The 18925-nt window shown below is 38.6% G+C and overlaps 1 protein-coding gene and 1 pseudogene across 2 annotated transcripts; both read left to right on the top strand.

Moving 5' to 3' along the window:
• The first annotated feature begins 215 nt into the window (after nucleotides 1-215).
• LOC122333652 (protein eva-1 homolog C-like) lies at nucleotides 216-5310 on the top strand. Of its 2 annotated transcripts, XM_043231357.1 has the most exons (8): nucleotides 216-392; nucleotides 2267-2469; nucleotides 2557-2680; nucleotides 2903-3055; nucleotides 3210-3353; nucleotides 3438-3509; nucleotides 3878-3958; nucleotides 4648-5310. In XM_043231357.1, the coding sequence occupies exons 1-8, from the start codon at nucleotides 299-301 to the stop codon at nucleotides 5034-5036; spliced, it is 1260 nt and encodes a 419-aa protein (XP_043087292.1). In that variant the 5' UTR covers nucleotides 216-298; the 3' UTR covers nucleotides 5037-5310. The 2 variants fall into 2 exon arrangements, with proteins under 2 accessions (XP_043087292.1, XP_043087293.1); XM_043231358.1 differs by lacking the exon at nucleotides 3878-3958 and having other exon boundaries at nucleotides 219-392.
• A 199-nt stretch (nucleotides 5311-5509) lies between these two features.
• LOC122333653 lies at nucleotides 5510-18925 on the top strand (annotated as a pseudogene).

Below are 18925 nucleotides of genomic sequence, written 5' to 3'. Positions count from 1 at the left end.
ACTTTGACCGGAACGAAATGTATTATTATCAAGGTGGTTGCTTATTAAAAACATGTGAACACATTACCTCTGAAAGCCCTTTTGATAAATAAATGGAAAATAAACATGAAAACTGTCTAATTAGTGCAATGACATAAATGTGTGTCGGTGTGAATGCTGCTGAATGAGCTCTTGTTCTGCTCTCAGCACAATGCCACCATTGACCCCTTTCTCCTGGTCAGAAGTCAGAGGGCAGTAAACAGCCAAACAACTTGTCCTAGTTAAAAATCACAGCGCTTCGTAATGTGCGTTGTGCACTATGTCTCCATGGAGCTCTTGTTGGTCCTGGTGTTTCCTCTCCATTGCCCTAGCTGTCAACACACGGCAAACCTCGTCAGCTCCAGATTTCTCTGGTGAGTGTTTTTCTCTGATTTTGTGGCTGTGAGAGAGGAAATTCAGCATGTTGTCTTGGAGCGAACCTCTGAAAGGAAAGAGAACATTCTGTATTTTGTCTTTCACGCAATCTTTGTCAGCAAACTGTAGCTTAAGAGAGATGGGTGCGAGGGTCACAGAACTGTCCCATCCTCCTCCATTGTTTGAGGACAGTCCATATCGGAAAAGAAGGCAGTTATCCACATTAACCCATTCTGAACCAAAGACGAACATTTAGTGTAAAATTTAAGCCGAAGAAGTCCCAAATACACTATACTTTGGGCTTCAAAAGACATTAGTTTCATCAAATATGAAGCCAGCTGCGATGTTTTTGTGTTATTAAAAGTCTGTGTCGCTGACAAATGTTGGCTTCGTAATTCAGTTGTCCTCCTGTATACTGCCTTCGAGTAATAATCAGCCAAGAATAGCTCATTGTGTCTATTTGAGCGTGTCTGTGCCTGGCACTGCATAACAGTAGGCTCCACAGATGCAGAATGGCCTAACCCAAGAGAGAGAGAGGGGTACAGGCTAAACATTACAATTGCCATTGATCCAGTTCCTTCTCACTGAATGCTTGTGGATAAGGTCCAGTGAAGGAACGGAGCCATGCATGTTTAGAACATAACAGTCTAAAAACCTGAGCTGCATGGATAAGTGGAGGACAAGAAAAAGACAAATGCTTCTAGGGAAGGAAATGTACTGCAGTATCCCTCATTTATGTTTTCCCAGATTTAAATCCCAAGTTCGTAGTACAGCGAACAGGAAGACCTCTTTTAAATCCTGTCAGGGTAATTTCCTCTGACTACATGGTGTTTTTGACCTCTGCCTCTCTCTTTCAATGCCGTTTTCTGATAGTGTTAGTGGAGAATTTGAAAGAAAGAATTCTTCATAACAGAAATCTGGTCGAGCTTAATTCAAGGTTTAAAGAAGTAAAATGTATTTTTAAAAAGTATTTCGTGATTATAGATATTTTTAGACTAATCCCCAAAACAAAGTATTTATAAAATAATGCATAATGCATTAATGATAAAATTAAATGCAAAGGCGTGCCAATATTTTTTACAATTTTATTTTGTTTACCATTTTAACCTTGCAAATGACATTATTAAAATATTTAAAGTTGTGTGCTTTTTTTAAATAATTATTATTATTATTAATAACAGCATAAGCCCACTAAAACAAATAATGTTTTGATTTGATCATTTTCTATTTGATTTTAATATTTTATAATCATTTTTAGTAATGATTTAAATAATGTTCTTTTTATGTTTATGTCAGAGGGGTCATAAGAAAACAATCACTACTGTCACAGTTGAGAGCAGAGCAATTGCCAGAAATAACAGAAATAATTAGTAATTAAACCAACAAAAATATGTGCAAGAGGAAGACAATACAAAACCACAAATATTTAATAGTTATTCATGTTCATCTCATTTCTGTCCATGTAATGCACTTCTTTTTTTTTTTTTTTTTTTTTTTTTTTTCTTCATGTTTTCATTTTATTTTTACATTTTTTTTTTCCCACTTCTGGGTTTCAACACAGTTGTAAATCTCTATTATTGTATTACTGTATTTGTAAGATTGAAACACAAGTTGTGGTTGAAACCTAAGAAGAGCTTTCTGCATCACAGAATTTTAATGTTAGCCACACCTTGCAACATTAGATAAGTGGGGGATTGGTTTGGCCATTGTCATTCTGCTGGATTTGCACTATTCACCAGCCTTGCAGAATCAGTGTACATTAGTTGTGGTCTACAATGTTGTTTTCTAAATGCATTTAAAATGCCTTGTTTGTACGCTGAGCAGTGACAGGCCTCTGACCTTCAGCCGACGTCTTCATAAATTTTCCTCGTAGATTACCTCCACAGGATCCTGAAGAACCACACTGCCCATGCGTGCGACGGAGAGACGCTGTCCATCAAATGCCCCACCAGAACATCTGTGGCTGTTCTCTCAGCATTTTATGGACGTCGTGTTCCGAGTCCATATCTCTGCCCACACGCAAACCCAAACGTAACAGAGGAAAACACAGACTGTACATCAACCACAGCCATTCAGGTGTCTTTGTTGTGGATTTACTCATTCTTTAATTCCAGAGATAATTAATGAAAATCAATCAGAATGTGTTTGTTTTTCTATGTCTAGAAAGTGATGTCTGAGTGCCAGGATCGAGGGGAGTGTCAGATTCCTGTGGTGAGTCCTGTGTTTGGTCAAGATCCCTGCCCTGAAACCAGCAAATACATCATTGTCTCCTACAAGTGCAAGCCTGGTGAGACGACTATATTTGTGCTCGAGCAATATTTTGTAACCAAACTGGACAACGACCGTTACATGCACCCAAGTAATCATATTGATTTCCCTTTTGATTAAAAAGGCTTGTAAACACGTCAAATTGAAAGTGAACAGAAATAGTCCGATCAATAGGAACGGAATAATCACATTTTTCAAAACAATCCGAAATATACAGCTAATGAGTTTTTCTTCACCACAGAGCATCATCGTTCGAGAACGGTGTGTGAGAATGAGCGACTGAAGTTGGCCTGTAAAAATGACACGGTTTTGGCCATCTATTCAGCCACGTTTGGCCATCTGGAGCATGACAGCCTTGAGTGCCCTCAAGAGGCCAAAACGAAACCCGACATAGGTCTGACACTGAAATAACACACTCCTCCCATCTAGTGGGAAAGTTCTGCTACAACAGCAGAGGCACCAAATTATGTGTTCAGATCCTTTTTTTCCATTGTACAAATTACAACAGAGATCATTCAGTTAATGAGAATATGCTTGTTTCCTATTAGAGTGCTTGTCTCCGTCAGCCTTGAGGAGGGTGTCAAGGAAATGTCATGGCAGGACAAACTGCTCTGTACTGGCTGATGCTCAGGGATTTGGAGACCCTTGTTTCCCTGGGACTAAAAAGCACTTGCGAGTCTCCTTCACCTGCGGTGAGTTTTAGATAAACTACAATCTACTAGCTTATTCATTAATGTTAAACAATCGTAAAAATATTTACGCTGTTGTGCATTTAGTACCACGGTATCTACTGGAAGATGTTGGACGTGGAAACATAGATCCTTTCTTGCTATCTGATTATACACACGGTAAGAAAAATGCTTTTATATTGCAAATTCTCTTCATTGCTAATTTAATTTTTATAAGCTAGCTTGTGTTAAAAAGATGTATTTAACCTAATAACTACTGCTCATACTTTGTTTGCATATAAAAAAATACAGTTGTGGTCAAAGGTTTAAAGTCACCTCGCAGAAGCAACACAGAATTATTTTTACTGAATTAAAAATGCATTATTTTCTTGTGTGTTAATATTTTGCCGATTTTCTTTAGCTGCATGTAAGATTTTGACCACAACTGCACAAGACTTATATATAACAGCTATATAACAGAACTGCCAGTCATCGGTTGTTGATGGTCTTGCTGACTGCTGGATCCATCCCATCTTCCCCCTTCACAGGAGGGTGGTATACTGGTCCCGGTGTGTCCAGACCACAAAACATTTTCACCAACTCTCTGGAAATCTTTTCCCAAATCCAGGGTATGTCAGATGTGTGGTCTGATCCCAGACTGTTCAAATGATTAGATGCAATTTTTACTTACTATTATTCATCTTTTTTTTTTTTTTTTTTTAGATATAATCAACTTTTGTTGCATTTTAAAATGTACACATGAATATCGTTATATGCAGCATACACGTATCAGTACCATACATGCAGATAAACTATATACAAGTGCCAAATCCTTAGAAAACAAATGAGAGTATGAAAGATAGCTCATAGTTTGCTAACATCAGCAGTCAGCAATGGCCTTCTCACATGTGACCCTGAACCTCAAAACCAGACGTAAGTAGCACGGGTATATTTGTAGCAATAGCAGAAATGCATAGTATAGGTCAAAAATCATTATAGGATATCGAGTACATTCCCTACCGTAAATAAAGCGAAATTTAATTTCTGATTAGTATTATTGCTAATAACTTAATTTGGACAACTTTATAGGACAGATTTTCAAATAGTATCTCCGTCAAATATTGTCAAATCAAACATTTATTCAGCTTTCCGATGATCTATAATTTAGAAAAATTGCCCCTTATGACTGGTTGTGTGGTCCAGGCAGGGTGGAAGTATCTTACTACTCGATTTATCCTCTTGTTGGTTCCGTTTTTGATTATATTGTTTATCAAATTTTATTTTCTTCATCTCGGCCTCTCTTTTCCATTTCTCCAAGGTCTTCCGGAGACAGTGGCTTTATACTTTGTTTCCGGTATCTGTGCTGGTCTATTCTTCTTGCTGTGTTTGTTCGGTCTCAAATCCACCCTGATCAGAGATCTGAAAGACCTTGCCTCTGAGCTAGGAGATGAGCTCAAGTCCTCCCACAGGACACAAGGAGGACTAATAGATGACTTTGATGACGACGACGCCTCCTTGCGGTTTTCGTTTCGCCACCTTGCACGCCCTTACCGCACGCCAGACGTGTTCAACCCAGAGTCTATAATGACCGTGGTGATGGAGGAGAGGAAGGATGAGGACAAACCTGAGATACCCAATGGAGACATCTGGCCTCATATCAACTCCAGCCCTTACGCCATGCACAAAATCAAAACCTCGTCTGCTTAATCTGGATATTTTCTGCTTATCTGACTGTCTTTCCTATTAAAAGAAGCTCTAATAATATGATTTAACATGAGTGAAGTTCAAGATTAAATTTTCTTAAATGTGTGATGTGAATTGTGACATTGCTATCAAGCCACCTGATTGTTTTCTGAGTAGACTGTATTTATGTTTACATTTTCATATATAATTGTTTTTTTAATGATTCGGGATGGAAGTCTGTGATCTGAATTCGGCGGAGTGCACATTACAAATAAAATAATAGTGTGCTTCTATCAAACACAGCCATCCTGGTGTAATTTGGCTTTAATTTGTATTATCTAAAAACGTAATCTGTTCTGGGCGGTAGGCAACTACAATAATAATACACTTGCAACGATGCATCCAAAAGGACAACATCTATTGACATTTGAGATTTAGCAACAACTTTCCGTCTCATTAACATCAGGGCGTTTAACGGAAACTCCACGAAGTCAATATTTGAAGAGTGTCTTAACGCATACTCTGTTTACACACAGTAGTGCGAAAAAGTTGAGCATTTATGACGTGTAAAACACCCAGCGATGTTGTTGCGTCCGGGACAGCGCGGTGATGATGACCTCGGAACCCATACCTGACCGGTTATGCCTTGCAACATATTTCACCAACGTAAATCCTAATATAATCTGATATGTCATTGACGCGTTAACGCGACGACACACTTGTCATCAGCCGTGATCCGCGTTTAACCTATCGATTCGATATACATGCATGTATTCGATGGGTGTCGTTTTCTCCGGAGCTCAGTGACTCCGCGCCGGCTCACGAGCTCGCACTCTTGCGTCACTTGTGCGTCACTTCATTTTGGAGGAGCGAGTGTACCTTGTTTTTTTCCCCTCACCCGTGTTTGTGCAAAACCCGTTTTACGGGCTAAAATCTTCCCGACTGATCGCTCAATCGTCTCTCAATAATCCCGGAAGAAAGGCTAGCGGCTCAGAACACACGCGGTGAGGGGTGGAGCCTGACATGAGAAAACAGTCGAGCTGAGTTTAGCCTGTTAGCTAGCCGCCTGACGGCTTTAATTCAACACATTAAACAACATTCGTGATGGAGTCTTCATTCGGGATGTCCGATAGCCAGTGTTTGGCCGTATCCTTTATTTGACAGCTCGGTTGTTCACTTTCATTTTGTATGGAACAGTAGCTATCTCTTTTAAAGTCATTTAGCTCTTAGCCTAGCTGTAATGGTAAAAACATAACATGTATTTTCGTCTTCTCTTTGTATTAAAGAGGTTATACCGCATACAAACGTTGTCATTTTGGTTTGCTGTTGTCTCTCTTCTGTCAGACAGAAGTTACGCAAGTGTCTTGTGGTGAGCGTTTCGTTTATCTAAACATAGACTCTTATTTCTTACTTCTATAACTTGAACATCATTGCGTGACATAGTCATGTCATTTGATATGATGTGTTCGTAAGGTATGACATTATAGATGCAAGTTTATTATGTTAATAGAGTTTTAAATGCTTTTTTTACGTATCTTGAAGTATGACAGGGATTGTTTTATGACTTACCTAAGTTAATGAATTTACACAAAGTCCAACAAGTTTTTTGGTTGTGTGAGGAAGGGAGAAGGAGAGCCAAGAGGCGTCACACTTTCCACCCTTTTCCCTTTTCCTCTGCCTCCGGCTATCCAATTGAATCCTTGACAGTGATTTTTTTTCAGACTGTTAGAGGACATGAACTGAGAAATGGACAAAAAGAGCCAAGACTCCTCTCCTTGTTAGAGCGTTCTGGGCAGTTTAAGTAAGTAGACCCTGTTTGATCTCAGTTTTCTATTTCACATTTTTCACGTCTTTGCTGTTATACTAAACAATGTGGAAAACGTGATTAGTTGCATAAGTTAATTTTAAAGCTTGGGAAACATGAGCATCAGAGCAGCTGTTCAGTCTCTGTTAGGCTCATTCTGTCAGGTGGTTCATTACTACTGCCTGCCTGTTATTACACTGATTGTGTTGTCGTTTTTGGACTTTTTGACATGATTAGCAACCAAACCTACCAACACCAGTCCATCTAATTGCTAACTATCTAATGAGCATCTCTATCTTGAGAATGCAGCTGGCTTTTAACAGCCTGCTGCTATTTGTTTTTACATCCGATGGTTTTTACCGCATGTTCTCACCACAGGTGACGTTTTGAGTGTAAAAGCTTATCTTAGGCTCGGTGAGAATATGAATAAATATTTTTAGATTTTTGCAGCTGTGGTGTGCCAACTTTGCCCTTTGTTTGAGATTCTTGATTAGCAGCCCTAAAACCTAAACAATTCTCAAAAGTCTTGAATATCTAGAATACATTTACAACAGTATATTTTGTTATATCTGTGTTAGAAACACTCACACAACTGCGAGGGCGTTTCTAGTGCACTAGCAGAGGATATGGCTGTAAATTTGTCATCTTTCTGCAATAATCAAGCTCTTTCTTTTTTTTTTTTTTTTTTCCTCTTTTGCAAAGTCATGGAAACACTGCCATTTTTTTATTTTTAATATTGCCGTTGAAGCACATGAGAATGCAAAAATCATATTTGTACTTTACTGCTTCTGAGAACCCCATGAATCCGAATGCGACAGAAATATGAATCATATATTGCCCTAACCGCTGGTTGCTATAGATGTGAGAAGACTCTGTGAAAGATTGTGCAATGAGGCAGTGTGGCTTTTGTTGTGTGTGTTGGATGCCAGCGTGCTGCCCATTATCCTGCATTCCACCTCGGTGTCCTGGAGCCTAATAAGCCTCACATGAGCACACAAACTCTTTAACTGCATTAAAACTGTACACACTCAGCTTTACTCAAAGCTCAAGAACTGACTGGGGAAAAAGAGGTCACACACATTATCTGTTGAATCCATGTACAATAACAATAAGAACAAAGTTAACAATAATATTAATAGATGTAAAAGTATGCATTGAAATCTGTCATGCAGATTACTTCTGCAGGTAGTTGTCCACATCAGCTCAAACAAAAACATGAAATGTTGTGTTTCTCCAGGACTAGTCTACAAAGTATGTTTTTAAAAGTATAATTTACCTAAAAATGAAAATAATTTAGCCATTTATTCACATATAAACATTGATCATGACATGCGGGGACAGAAATCTCTCATGTTTTGGGTTTCTCGCAGGTTTGTGTTTTATAGATAAACACAATTCTTGCAGTGGTGCTTAGACAGAATAGACAGAATTTCTCTTTAACATGAACAGCATGAGCATCTTTGTGTAGATCATTGAAAGCGTAACCAGCTAATAAAATGTATATTTTTCATTCAGCCTGACAGACCTTTGGGGTGCATGGGAAGTGCTTGAACTACGCAACATTTGAGCTGTGATGTCAATGAAGCGTTAATGCGGCGGCGGGTCCCACAAGTTAACCTCAGAGAAGGAGGAAATATTTTTGGCATGAGCAGAATATAACCATCAACGCTACACTGGGCTATTATTTGTATTGATCTAATGTGAGATTGCTTAGTAAGTCTGGGCCAGATTTTCCTTGTTCATGAGTGCCGCGTTTCCTGGCAACAGCTTCCATTACAGCAATTATTGTCTTCTGAGACTGAATGAGAGGGGCTCATTGGCAGCACAGAGGGGTTCTAGTCTTGCCTCCGTACGTTTGTATGGCACACTCAGGCAGTGAAATCTGAAGTTTTTTTCCAATAATCTACTGTAATTGAATTTCTCATGGAGCGAAATGGAGGTATGACCACGTTGAGAGGAACCTGATGCCCTGGAGTTGGCAGTTGTTCTTGTCAGAGAGTGAAATATAGTCTGCAATTAGCCCTCCAATATGCGTTTAGCCTGCTGCATTTCCATAAGCTTCCCTCCAACCTCTAAATTCAGAAGCTACATTTTTGATAAGATAAGGTTATGCTGGACCATAGATACAATACTGTTCAAAAGTTTGAGGTCAGTATGATTTTTCATAGTTTTTGAAAGAAGTGTGCTGACCAAGACTGCATTTATTTGATCTCGAATACAGTAAAATGGCTTGTGAAACAAATTTTTGTAGTATATTTTAAAATTGGATCTTGTGATGGCAAATCTGACTTCATTTCTAATTAGTTACATTAAAAACATGTTAAAACCACTTAATATTTTTTGTGAAAACCTTGATATAGTTTTTTCCTGAATTCTTTGGTGGATATAAAATTCAAAAGAACAGCATTTATTTGAAATGTAAAAATTAGGTTTTAGGCCTAATTTCTAAAAAAAAAATAATAATAATAAAAATCTTACTAAACCTAAACATTTTGAAGGATAGTACATTACAGAGTGTTGCATCCTAAACATAAAAAGTAAGCATTTTTAAAAATTAAATGCTAAATATATCAACTGAATTGATAAAGGAAGTCTTGTGAGAAAGGTTATCCATTCTTATACAGCATTTCATGAATGAATCTCTTGTTGCTAGGTTGGATATTTTGGCAAACCCTGAAGCAATTGTATTAAGCCCAGTGCCCCAGCTGTCCATCCCCATCAATAACAATTTTCAGATAGTACGAGGTAAGCTAACGACTATTTATAGTTTACCAAAATACTTTGTAACAGTGTGAATACATTTGCTCTCACTATAATATTTTTCTGCATGAACAAACCTTTGCTGTCTATCTGTGAGGCATAGATATAAGCACTGTTTTGAATGATGATATCTCCTCTCCTGAGCAAATATTTGAAAATCATTTGTCACCATTGAGGGCAGGTTATGTTTTATATTTCCTGGTACTTTCCTCTTAAAATCTGTTTCTAACTTACTTTTTAATTTCCTATTTCAGAGGCTGAAGAAGCGCTTCTTATTGACTTCTCGATTAACTGTAAGTTTTAATTAGCCTTTTGTTTTATACAGTGTGTATATATATATATATATATATATATATATATATATATATATATATATATATATATATATATATATATATATGTGTGTGTGTGTGTATGTATATGTCTATGTTTATAGTGTATTTAAAAAAATTGTTACATAATTTATAGTTAAAACACATCAGGCTGTAAGGAGCTTATTGTAGCAGCATTCAGATTAAGCAGCTTATTGCTACTCTTATCCAATTCATTTTATTTTTGTAAATTATAATATGAAATGGTAGAAGCTTATATGATTCGTAATGAATATTGTCTTAATAAATAATTAATGATGAACCTGACCAAAGCTTGCTTTTGCTAATAAATAAATTGCATAGCTGTGATGCTTGGATGTGAATCTATGACAAAATGTTCTTCAACAGCGACGGTACGGTTTCGGCTTCAAGGCGAACGAACACCAGAGCTTCTGCTTGAGCTGCAGGATGACATTCACACTCAGTCCTTCTTGCAGCATGTGAAGGAGGCCAAACAGCAAGGTGATACCCCTGCACAGAATGCAGCCACAAACATCAAGCCACATTTCTTATTTATTAACTACTCTAATCATTTATTTACCAGGGTAACCAACACCCAGATTTATAGGTTTGTCGTAATGAATGCTTCCTGGAAGAATTTGACCTTAGTGTCAGACAGAAAGTTTGACACATAACACTTTAGGGTTGGTTTACATTGTTACAACCACAATCCAGTCAAAGGTTAGGCCACGTGCTGCATGATTTCTCTTTACATGATTTGTTACCTCACTGATTGAAAATCAGTCTTTCCAAATCTCTCCTTAGAGGCTTTAGTTCTTGACATCGTCCATTGATATTTTACAGGGTGCCTATGCAAGGTCTATGTAAGGTTGGAATACACTACACGACTTTAAAAATAAACAAATGTTGAAACTCTATCTTCATATAATCAGTAGGCATCATACGATTGCTGACTTTGTAAATGGTTACATAAAAAAACCTGAGCATTACACACTACCAGACTTGCTCCTAACACAACAGAAAAATTGCTTTGTTTAGGATTTGTCAGGTTAGCGGTATACAATCTTTTTGCTTTATGGCATTTGGTGAACTGCAAATATATGAATATGAATTGTGTATTCTTTGCCTTCTGACTTTTGCCCATGAATCTCTGACTGCCCAAAATCATCAGACTGGGTTTGACGTTTTGTTTTGTTTTGTTTTTTTGTCCAGACAGCAAATTGGGACAAAAATCATAGTGTATTTCTTTCTGCCTTTACAAGACACTGTCAGTAATACTTCAAAATCAATGCTGACGACTAAAAACATTCCTAAAAACATTAAACATCACTGTTAAATGGTCCTTCTTTAGCTGAGAAGAGGAGTTCACTGCCCAGAAAGATGGAGCCTGTTGTACCTGTTCCAGTAAAAGATTGTGTTCCAGTCCCACCTCAAAGAGGAACCTCCAAATCCACCTCAAATAACATCAACAATAGCACTTTAGTAAAGCCCTCAAAAACAGGTATGGAAAAAACGGCACACATAATACATTAGACATATACACCAAAGGCAGTAGTTGTTAGTCAATTGTCACTCATAATCCTGCTGGTCCGTTTCTCTCTGTTTCTAGACTCCGCTTTCTCAATTGCCACTGATTTTGGCTTTGAAGAGAAGAAAACCAGCAAAACCGTATAGTTGCACAAAGAGAGCCACCTCCTCCACCACTGCCCCTCTTCCCCTCGGAAGGGCACAGCATCGACTAACCACACTGCAGGCCCAACTACTGCAAGAAAGGCCACCATCTGCACAAAGCTCTACACCTGTTAGAAATGAGTGAGTGCTCCTGGTCTTAAATGCAGATTCCTGTGGATTTTCAGTTGTGCTGAATTTGTTGCTGTTTGTCATTACAGATTTCAGTCTGTAGACCGCTCCAGTTCCTGGTCTGACAGCCCGTCCAACTACACCATGAGACAGGCCATGATGAGCACGCATGCAGGGTCAAGGGAAGGCCTGCTCAAGTATCGCCTCAGCAAGAAGGAAAAGGAATACGTGGACATTAAGAACTTTCGGTAAACATAACATAACATGCCTGAGAATGTGTAATTGATTTAGATTGGATTAATTCCTGGTATTTTATGGAGTTACTATTTTACAGGTTCTTCACTGGCACGTGGAATGTGAATGGCCAGTCTCCTGACAGCAGTCTTGAGCCCTGGCTGCGCAGTGACCCAGACCCTCCAGATGTATATGCACTGGGGTGAGTGGCAGAACATGTAGCTTTTTGAAGCATGCAAATGGTGCAATATTTGGGAAACCTGTTTGGAAACAGTCACAGTTTTGTAACATTTTAAATATTTCACTCTTAATAAATTGTTGTACATTGTTAATTGTCCATTTGTAGAGTTGATTGATTATGTTCATATTGAATTGTTTCGTTTTTTTGGCAGATTCCAAGAGTTGGACCTGAGTACAGAGGCATTTTTCTACATGGACTCATCCAAAGAACAGTTATGGGTTGATGCAGTAGAGAAGCCTCCATCCTAAAGCCAGATACATACGGGTGAGATTAAAATGAAAAGATCAGTCTCATCTTTTTTGTGTCATCCTGTTGTGAAGAAAGTATGTGATGCTTGCTTAGATTTTGCGTGAACCTTTAATGAGGCTCTGCATCCTGTCTTCAGATCCGTATCATTCGTCTAGTCGGAATGATGTTAGTGGTGTATGTCAACAAGGAGCACAAACATCACATTCGAGAGGTTGCTTCTGAGTCTGTTGGAACTGGCCTCATGAATAAAATGGTACGTTTGAATTCATAACAATAGGAAGTGGTTTATAAAAACAGGAAGGCTAGAAGTGCTATCGCTTGGCATAAAATGTGTATCTTTTATTATATTTGCTTATGGTGTAATCTTAGAATGGTATTGATTACAGAAATTACCACAAAACAAATGATACATCCCTTCTTTCAGCAGATCAGTGTCAATAACCTGATATGATTTAACCCACTTTTATTACTCCATTATTATAGGGGAATAAAGGAGGAGTGGCTGTGCGTTTTGTGTTCCATAATACAAGCTTCTGCTTCGTAAACTCTCATTTGGCAGCTCATGTGGATGATTATGAGCGACGGAACCAGGACTACAAAGACATATGTGCTCGCATGAGTTTTCACCTGCTGGAATACCCCCCTCTCAATATAGTCAAACATGAGTGAGTTTCACTTACATCTAGTTGTAGGCATTTTTTAAGCTGATTTTAGATAGCAGAATTTCTTTTAAAGCTGATATTGGGTCAATATTTAAATGATTCAATGGTTATGATTTCTTCTCAAAGTGTGGTGATTTGGCTCGGAGATCTCAACTACAGGCTGTGTTTGCCTGATGCTGGGAGGTAAAAAAAGACTTATTGAGGATAAAGAGTTACGGAGGCTTCAGGAGTATGATCAGGTAAGACCTTTCAGTGAAGATAGATTCTTATTATATTTCAGAACCTAATTATGTTAGCTATTCTTTTTTCTCAAAAGTAAAAGCACACTCAATAGCACAATTAATAGCGTCTTCTGTTTCCCATTGCCAGCTGAACATTCAGAGAAAGACTAAACGTGCCTTCACTGACTTCATGGAAGGGGAGATTAATTTCATCCCTACTTACAAATATGATGCTAAATCAGACCGATGGGACTCAAGGTAAAGTTCTTGGAGATTAAGACCTCTTCTTTTATATATAATTGTTTGCAGCTCTTACAATGAAAAAATTAGGTTGACACATCATGATTTGGTTTTTGTCATTGACAGTGGGAAGTGTCGAGTCCCTGCCTGGTGCGACCGTATCCTCTGGAGGGGGAGCAGCGTGAAGCAGCTTCACTATCGTAGTCACATGGAGCTTAAGACCAGTGATCACAAACCTGTCAGCTCTCTCTTCAGTGTCGGGGTGAGGTTTACTTCTTTTATCATGCTTCAAAAAGGAGATAAGAGATTGATTGATTTTATGTGTGCTGCAGGTGAAGATGGTGATTGAGCAGCGCTACAAAAAGGTGTTTGAAGAGATTGTGCGGGACATGGACAGGATGGAAAATGACTTTCTGCCCTCTTTGTCCCTAACACGACGGGAGGTGAGTAATGACATAGACCCAGACAGGGCGGTGTGTTGGTCTGCCTCTAGTCTTTCTGAGATCCTACTATATCGGAAGAGGATTGATAATGTTTGCACAATCTTAGCATTTATCTGCACTGTGGGTGGATTGTGGGGCTGATCACATGTGCCTACAATATTGATCATTATAAGCAATGTTTGAGTGAGAGATCAGCATAGAATGATTTCTGACTATTCAGCTTTGCCTAAAACCTTTGAATTGTCTTATATGTTCTTACTGCCTCATCATATAATACCTGTTCTTCATTCTATAGTTCATTTTTGAGAATGTGAAGTTTCACGTCAGCTTCAGCGTCAGAGTTTTCTCATTACTGAATGATGGACAGGTCCCCCAAACTTGCACCTACGTGCTCGCCTTCATTCCCAAACTCAATGATTCTCAATATTGTAAGCCCTGGCTACGTGCTGAGCCCAGCGAAGGAGTACTAGAACCTAGTGAGTATCTCATGTTGTGAAAGTATTTGATCATTTCTCCATTTATTTCCTTTTTTTTTGTTTTACCCAATGTCAGGGCTGGACTTATTTTAGAAAATGATTACATTTTGATAAAGATTTTGTATCCTTGTTGTTCATTCCAGAAGGACCACAGAATTGCACAGAAAAATTTTTATTTTTTTTTTTTTTTTTGCAGATGACACCATAGAGATCTTCCTGGAGGTTTATGTCAGTAAAGACTCTGTGACACTGCTAAACTCTGGTGAGGATAAAATCGAGGATATCCTGGTGCTTCATCTGGACCGGGGAAAAGACTACTTCATTACTGTGGCGGGAAACTACCTGCCCAGCTGTTTCGGCACATCTTTAGAGACCCTGTGCCGTATGAAGAAGCCCATACGTGAGATCCCCATCACCAAACTCATTGATCTGGTGAGGCACAGGCCGCAGCTTCAGCTGATTAGATGGGTTATAACCACAGAATGGCTGACATTGCAAAAGCTGTCTTCCTTTCTTTCTTTGCAAGTGGAAGGTCATGACAGACAGTGGCTAGTACTTATGGCTACAGATTTTAGATAATAGATGACTTTCAGGTTTGACTTGATTGCAACTTGAGGCTAGAATGAAGAAGTCATGTACAGAAATAAATGTTATATGATGCAGGTTTTCTATCTGTAGCAATAGGTCATCATACAAACCACCCATGCTGTTCATAACTGTTCCATTTAGAGAGTACTCAATCATCTTTAGTTATTTTATGTTTCTATCTCTCTGCTGATCACCTATGATAGCTGAAAGCTGCTTATCTGTGATTATGCAATACTTGCTTTGTGTTCTCATTGATTACGCAATGTTTCTCTATTGTCTCATCTCCTCCCTTCTTTTACTCTTCATCTCTGACTACTTCTTTCCGACCAATCATTTTGGGTCTGCATGACTCTCAGGGAGAGGATAGCTGCATGGAAAAGGTAAAGTCCCTCTTCATCTGCAGAAAAGACTATTACGTTACACAATAGGACAGCTGCAAATATTATGGCCTACATGTGTGATTGAGGGTGACTTTGTCCTGCTTTAAATGTTTGTCCCAGTGTGACAGTGTCTCTATGTGCTTGCCCATTCTTACAGGTCAGCTTGGTGCAGTCACTCTGTTGGTTCAGGCTAATGAAAGTTACTGAGGCTTGAATCTCTCTGCTTGAATTCTGCCCCTCTGTTCCCCACCCTGTTCACTGCTCACCAGCCAACAATATTAGATTAGTAGAGAGAGAGAAAGCAGCTCACAGCATGGTGAAATCAGCCTCACAAATCAGTGTTTGTAATTTGAAGTTTACTGTTTTTGTAGTGTAAGAGTTTTTGCCTCTGTGTCTCAGCATGATTTGCATTTCTACTAACTGCATGAGTCCCCTTATATTGTTTAACGGTCTTGGGGCTGTAACATGTTTCATTGTGCGTATAAGAGAGAGAAGAGTGATATTTCCCATCTTTCAAATACTACATGGATGAATTTGTGGTCATTCTCCAAGTTTTTTGGAACTACCTTCAACATCTGTATTTTAAAAGCAATTTTCACTAAAGGATACAAATTAAAATTATAAATATTACATTATATAAAGGTTTTCAACTATAATTTGAATGTTTTTAAGCTGCAAAACAGCATATTAGAATGATTGTTATAGGATCAAGTGACTCTAAAGCCTAGAGTGATGGCTGCTGAAAATTCAGCTTTGTACTTAACTGTTTTCTATTTAAATATATATATATATATATATATTTTTAATTGCAATATTTCACACTTTTTGAGCAAATAGATGCAGCTTCGTGAGCATAACATGCAAAATTAAGCATTTAAAAACCTCAACATCTTTTAATAGGTTATGTATACAGTATAAGTAAAAATTATTTGTTAGTATTTCCTCTAAAATTTTAAGTTCTTCAAATGATTTTAATTCTGGCTGTGACAATTTGAAGAACTTTAACTGTTGAATACAGTTGAGAAATTAATAGTTCAACAAAAAGTATACAAAAGTATAGGATCTAAAAAAAAAAAGTGCTGTATTAGTGGAAAGTGCTACAATATATAGACTGTGATCATTTCTCTATTTCACAGGAGAAAGCCCGGATGAATTTCTTGTTGGACAGTGCAGGAACAGAGGATAAACCTCTGAAGATTCCCAAAGAGGTCTGGTTGCTTGTTAATCACCTCTACACCAAGGCCTGTCAGCAGGTAAACACAATAAAGCGTGAATACACCAATGATTAACCATCACATCTTAAATTACTAACATTACTAAATTACTAACACTATTTATTTATTTATTTATTTATTATTATACACAGGAGGACCTTTTCCAGACCCTGGCCTGCAAGATGAGCTACAAAATATTATTGACTGCTTGGACACCAGCATTCCTGATTCCATCCGTATCCTTTTCCACCAAAAGATATATATATATAAATATGTTTATATATGGAAAGGACAAGTTTTTCCCAGCAGATAAATTACTGCTTGGTACAAATCTCTTTAAAGGGCACTCAGAGTTACATAGCATAGAAATGCTAATGTCTGTCAGTTCAGTGAATGTGACCCAGTGGCTCCCTTTAAAACTGCTCTGACTGGCTGGACTCTCCCACACAATTCATCCCTGTTCTGCTGAGAGACTGAGAATGTTTCTTCTGTCCTACTGTAATGATGCTGGAGACATCCCTAGAGACGCTGTGTGCCTTCTTTTCTTTCCCTCTCTTTTCTTTTTTTTCTGCTGCCATATTTTCTCTTCCTTATGCTATTTGCATTCTCACTGTTCTCTGTGGTTCTCCTTGACTGTTGGTTAGCTGGCTCTAATCACTCAGTTGCAGAAGCACTATTGATCTTTTTGGAGGCTCTTCCCGAGCCTGTGCTGTGTTATGAACTCTACCAGCGCTGTCTGGAATGCTCTCATGACAGCCGCCTGTGCAAACAGGTAAACATGCATGCGTAGAGTTTCAAGGCTGTGCATTTAATATGCTGTTTGGGATAGGGTGGGTAATCTATGCATGTTCTTGTTTCAGTTCCTGTTCACAAACGTTCAGAATTATTCTGCATTCGGTGTATTTTAATTCATGATTTGCATGTGTTTCATTGTCTATGTGTCTTTCAGATATTGATGTAACTTAAACAGAATTAACAATGGGGTCTAAACTATTTAGTTCAATTTGCTGTTTATTTATCAACAAAAACAAAGTAGTATTTTTAGAAATAAAGTTTAAGATTACTTCTTTGTTTTACTCTAAACGACAGCTAATATCTCAGCTCCCACGAGCCCATCGCAATGTGTTCCGCTACCTGATGGCCTTCTTGAGAGAATTACTTAAACACTCGATTGACAACAACCTGAACGCCAACCTCCTAGGTGAGTCTGACTTTCCCAAGTGCCAGCACATTGTGAACACACGGGTGCGTTAATGTAGCATCTCTTCTTTTACCTCTTCCTCAGCTACTCTCTTCGCAAGCCTCCTCGTTCGGCCGCCTCCCAACCTTGCTGGCAAACAGACGTCACATGACCGCCAGAAAGCCAACGACTTCATACTAGGGTTTCTAATGGCAGGCGATGAAGACTGAAAAAGAAGGACCGCAAAACAAGGTGTTATGCCTTCTCTCAGAGGTGTTCAGGTGGAGCAGAAAGACATTTGAGGTGTGTTTGTGGCTGGTCTTCTGCGAGATATATGGGCCACCCTGCACTAAGATGGCTGACTGCCTCCGTGATAAGTTTGGCACTGTTGGACAGTGCCTGTTTTGCACAGACACTGCCCACTGGTTACATTACATTATTTTTCTGTTCCTGCTTCAGAGGAATAGATGTCAGTTTATTTCTGTAGTATTAATAACTACACTTTAACTCTTACAAACCTCATCTTTTTGACTGTAGCATCTATAATGCTATGTGCAACCCCACTTTCTTTGGTTTTGTCCTCTGGATCGGAGTGCTGTAATGCCAAATCCAACATTTCTGGCCAGATTTGACTGAATGTGTTTGATGTGACTCATGGGCACACACAAGAAAAGACTGTGTTACACTAAAGGAAAGCCATGTTGTGGAGATTGTACCGACTGCTGCTGCCCAGGTTAAACGCTCCTTCAGAGCACCATTTTCCACATGTCTCATATTCCTTTTCTCCTTCAACAATGACCTTCACCGAATTGTTTCCTACAAAGTGACTTTGACAATCGACTACCTTTCAGAGTTTAGGAGAAGTCTGGACTATGATATTTACTCAGTTCTATCTGAATCATGATGAATCAGCCGACATTGTCTGTTGTGGTGTGCACGTGTTATTTTTGTTTTCCTGTCTCCTACACAGTTGTCCTCAGCATTGGGCATTTGGATGTCCTCCACAGATGAATGCAAGTCTGTTTTCTGTCACAAAAACACTCTCTGGTCCCCTCGTCTGTCTGTTATAATGGCACAAACTTAATTATT

The sequence above is a fragment of the Puntigrus tetrazona genome, unplaced genomic scaffold (assembly GCF_018831695.1).
Source record: "Puntigrus tetrazona isolate hp1 unplaced genomic scaffold, ASM1883169v1 S000000305, whole genome shotgun sequence".
In the NCBI taxonomy this organism is placed as follows: Eukaryota; Metazoa; Chordata; class Actinopteri; order Cypriniformes; family Cyprinidae; genus Puntigrus; species Puntigrus tetrazona.
The sequence above is the reverse complement of the archived record's forward strand: the minus strand, read 5'-3'. Positions and strand labels throughout refer to the sequence as shown.

Bases quoted from the DNA above. Each gene is read 5' to 3' on its own strand.
- LOC122333652 (XM_043231357.1), top strand. From the start codon at position 299: ATGTCTCCATGGAGCTCTTGTTGGTCCTGGTGTTTCCTCTCCATTGCC. The intron at 2,681-2,902 runs GTGAGACGACTA...TCTTCACCACAG, and splicing joins CTCCTACAAGTGCAAGCCTG to AGCATCATCGTTCGAGAACG. The intron at 3,354-3,437 runs GTGAGTTTTAGA...TTGTGCATTTAG, and splicing joins GCGAGTCTCCTTCACCTGCG to TACCACGGTATCTACTGGAA.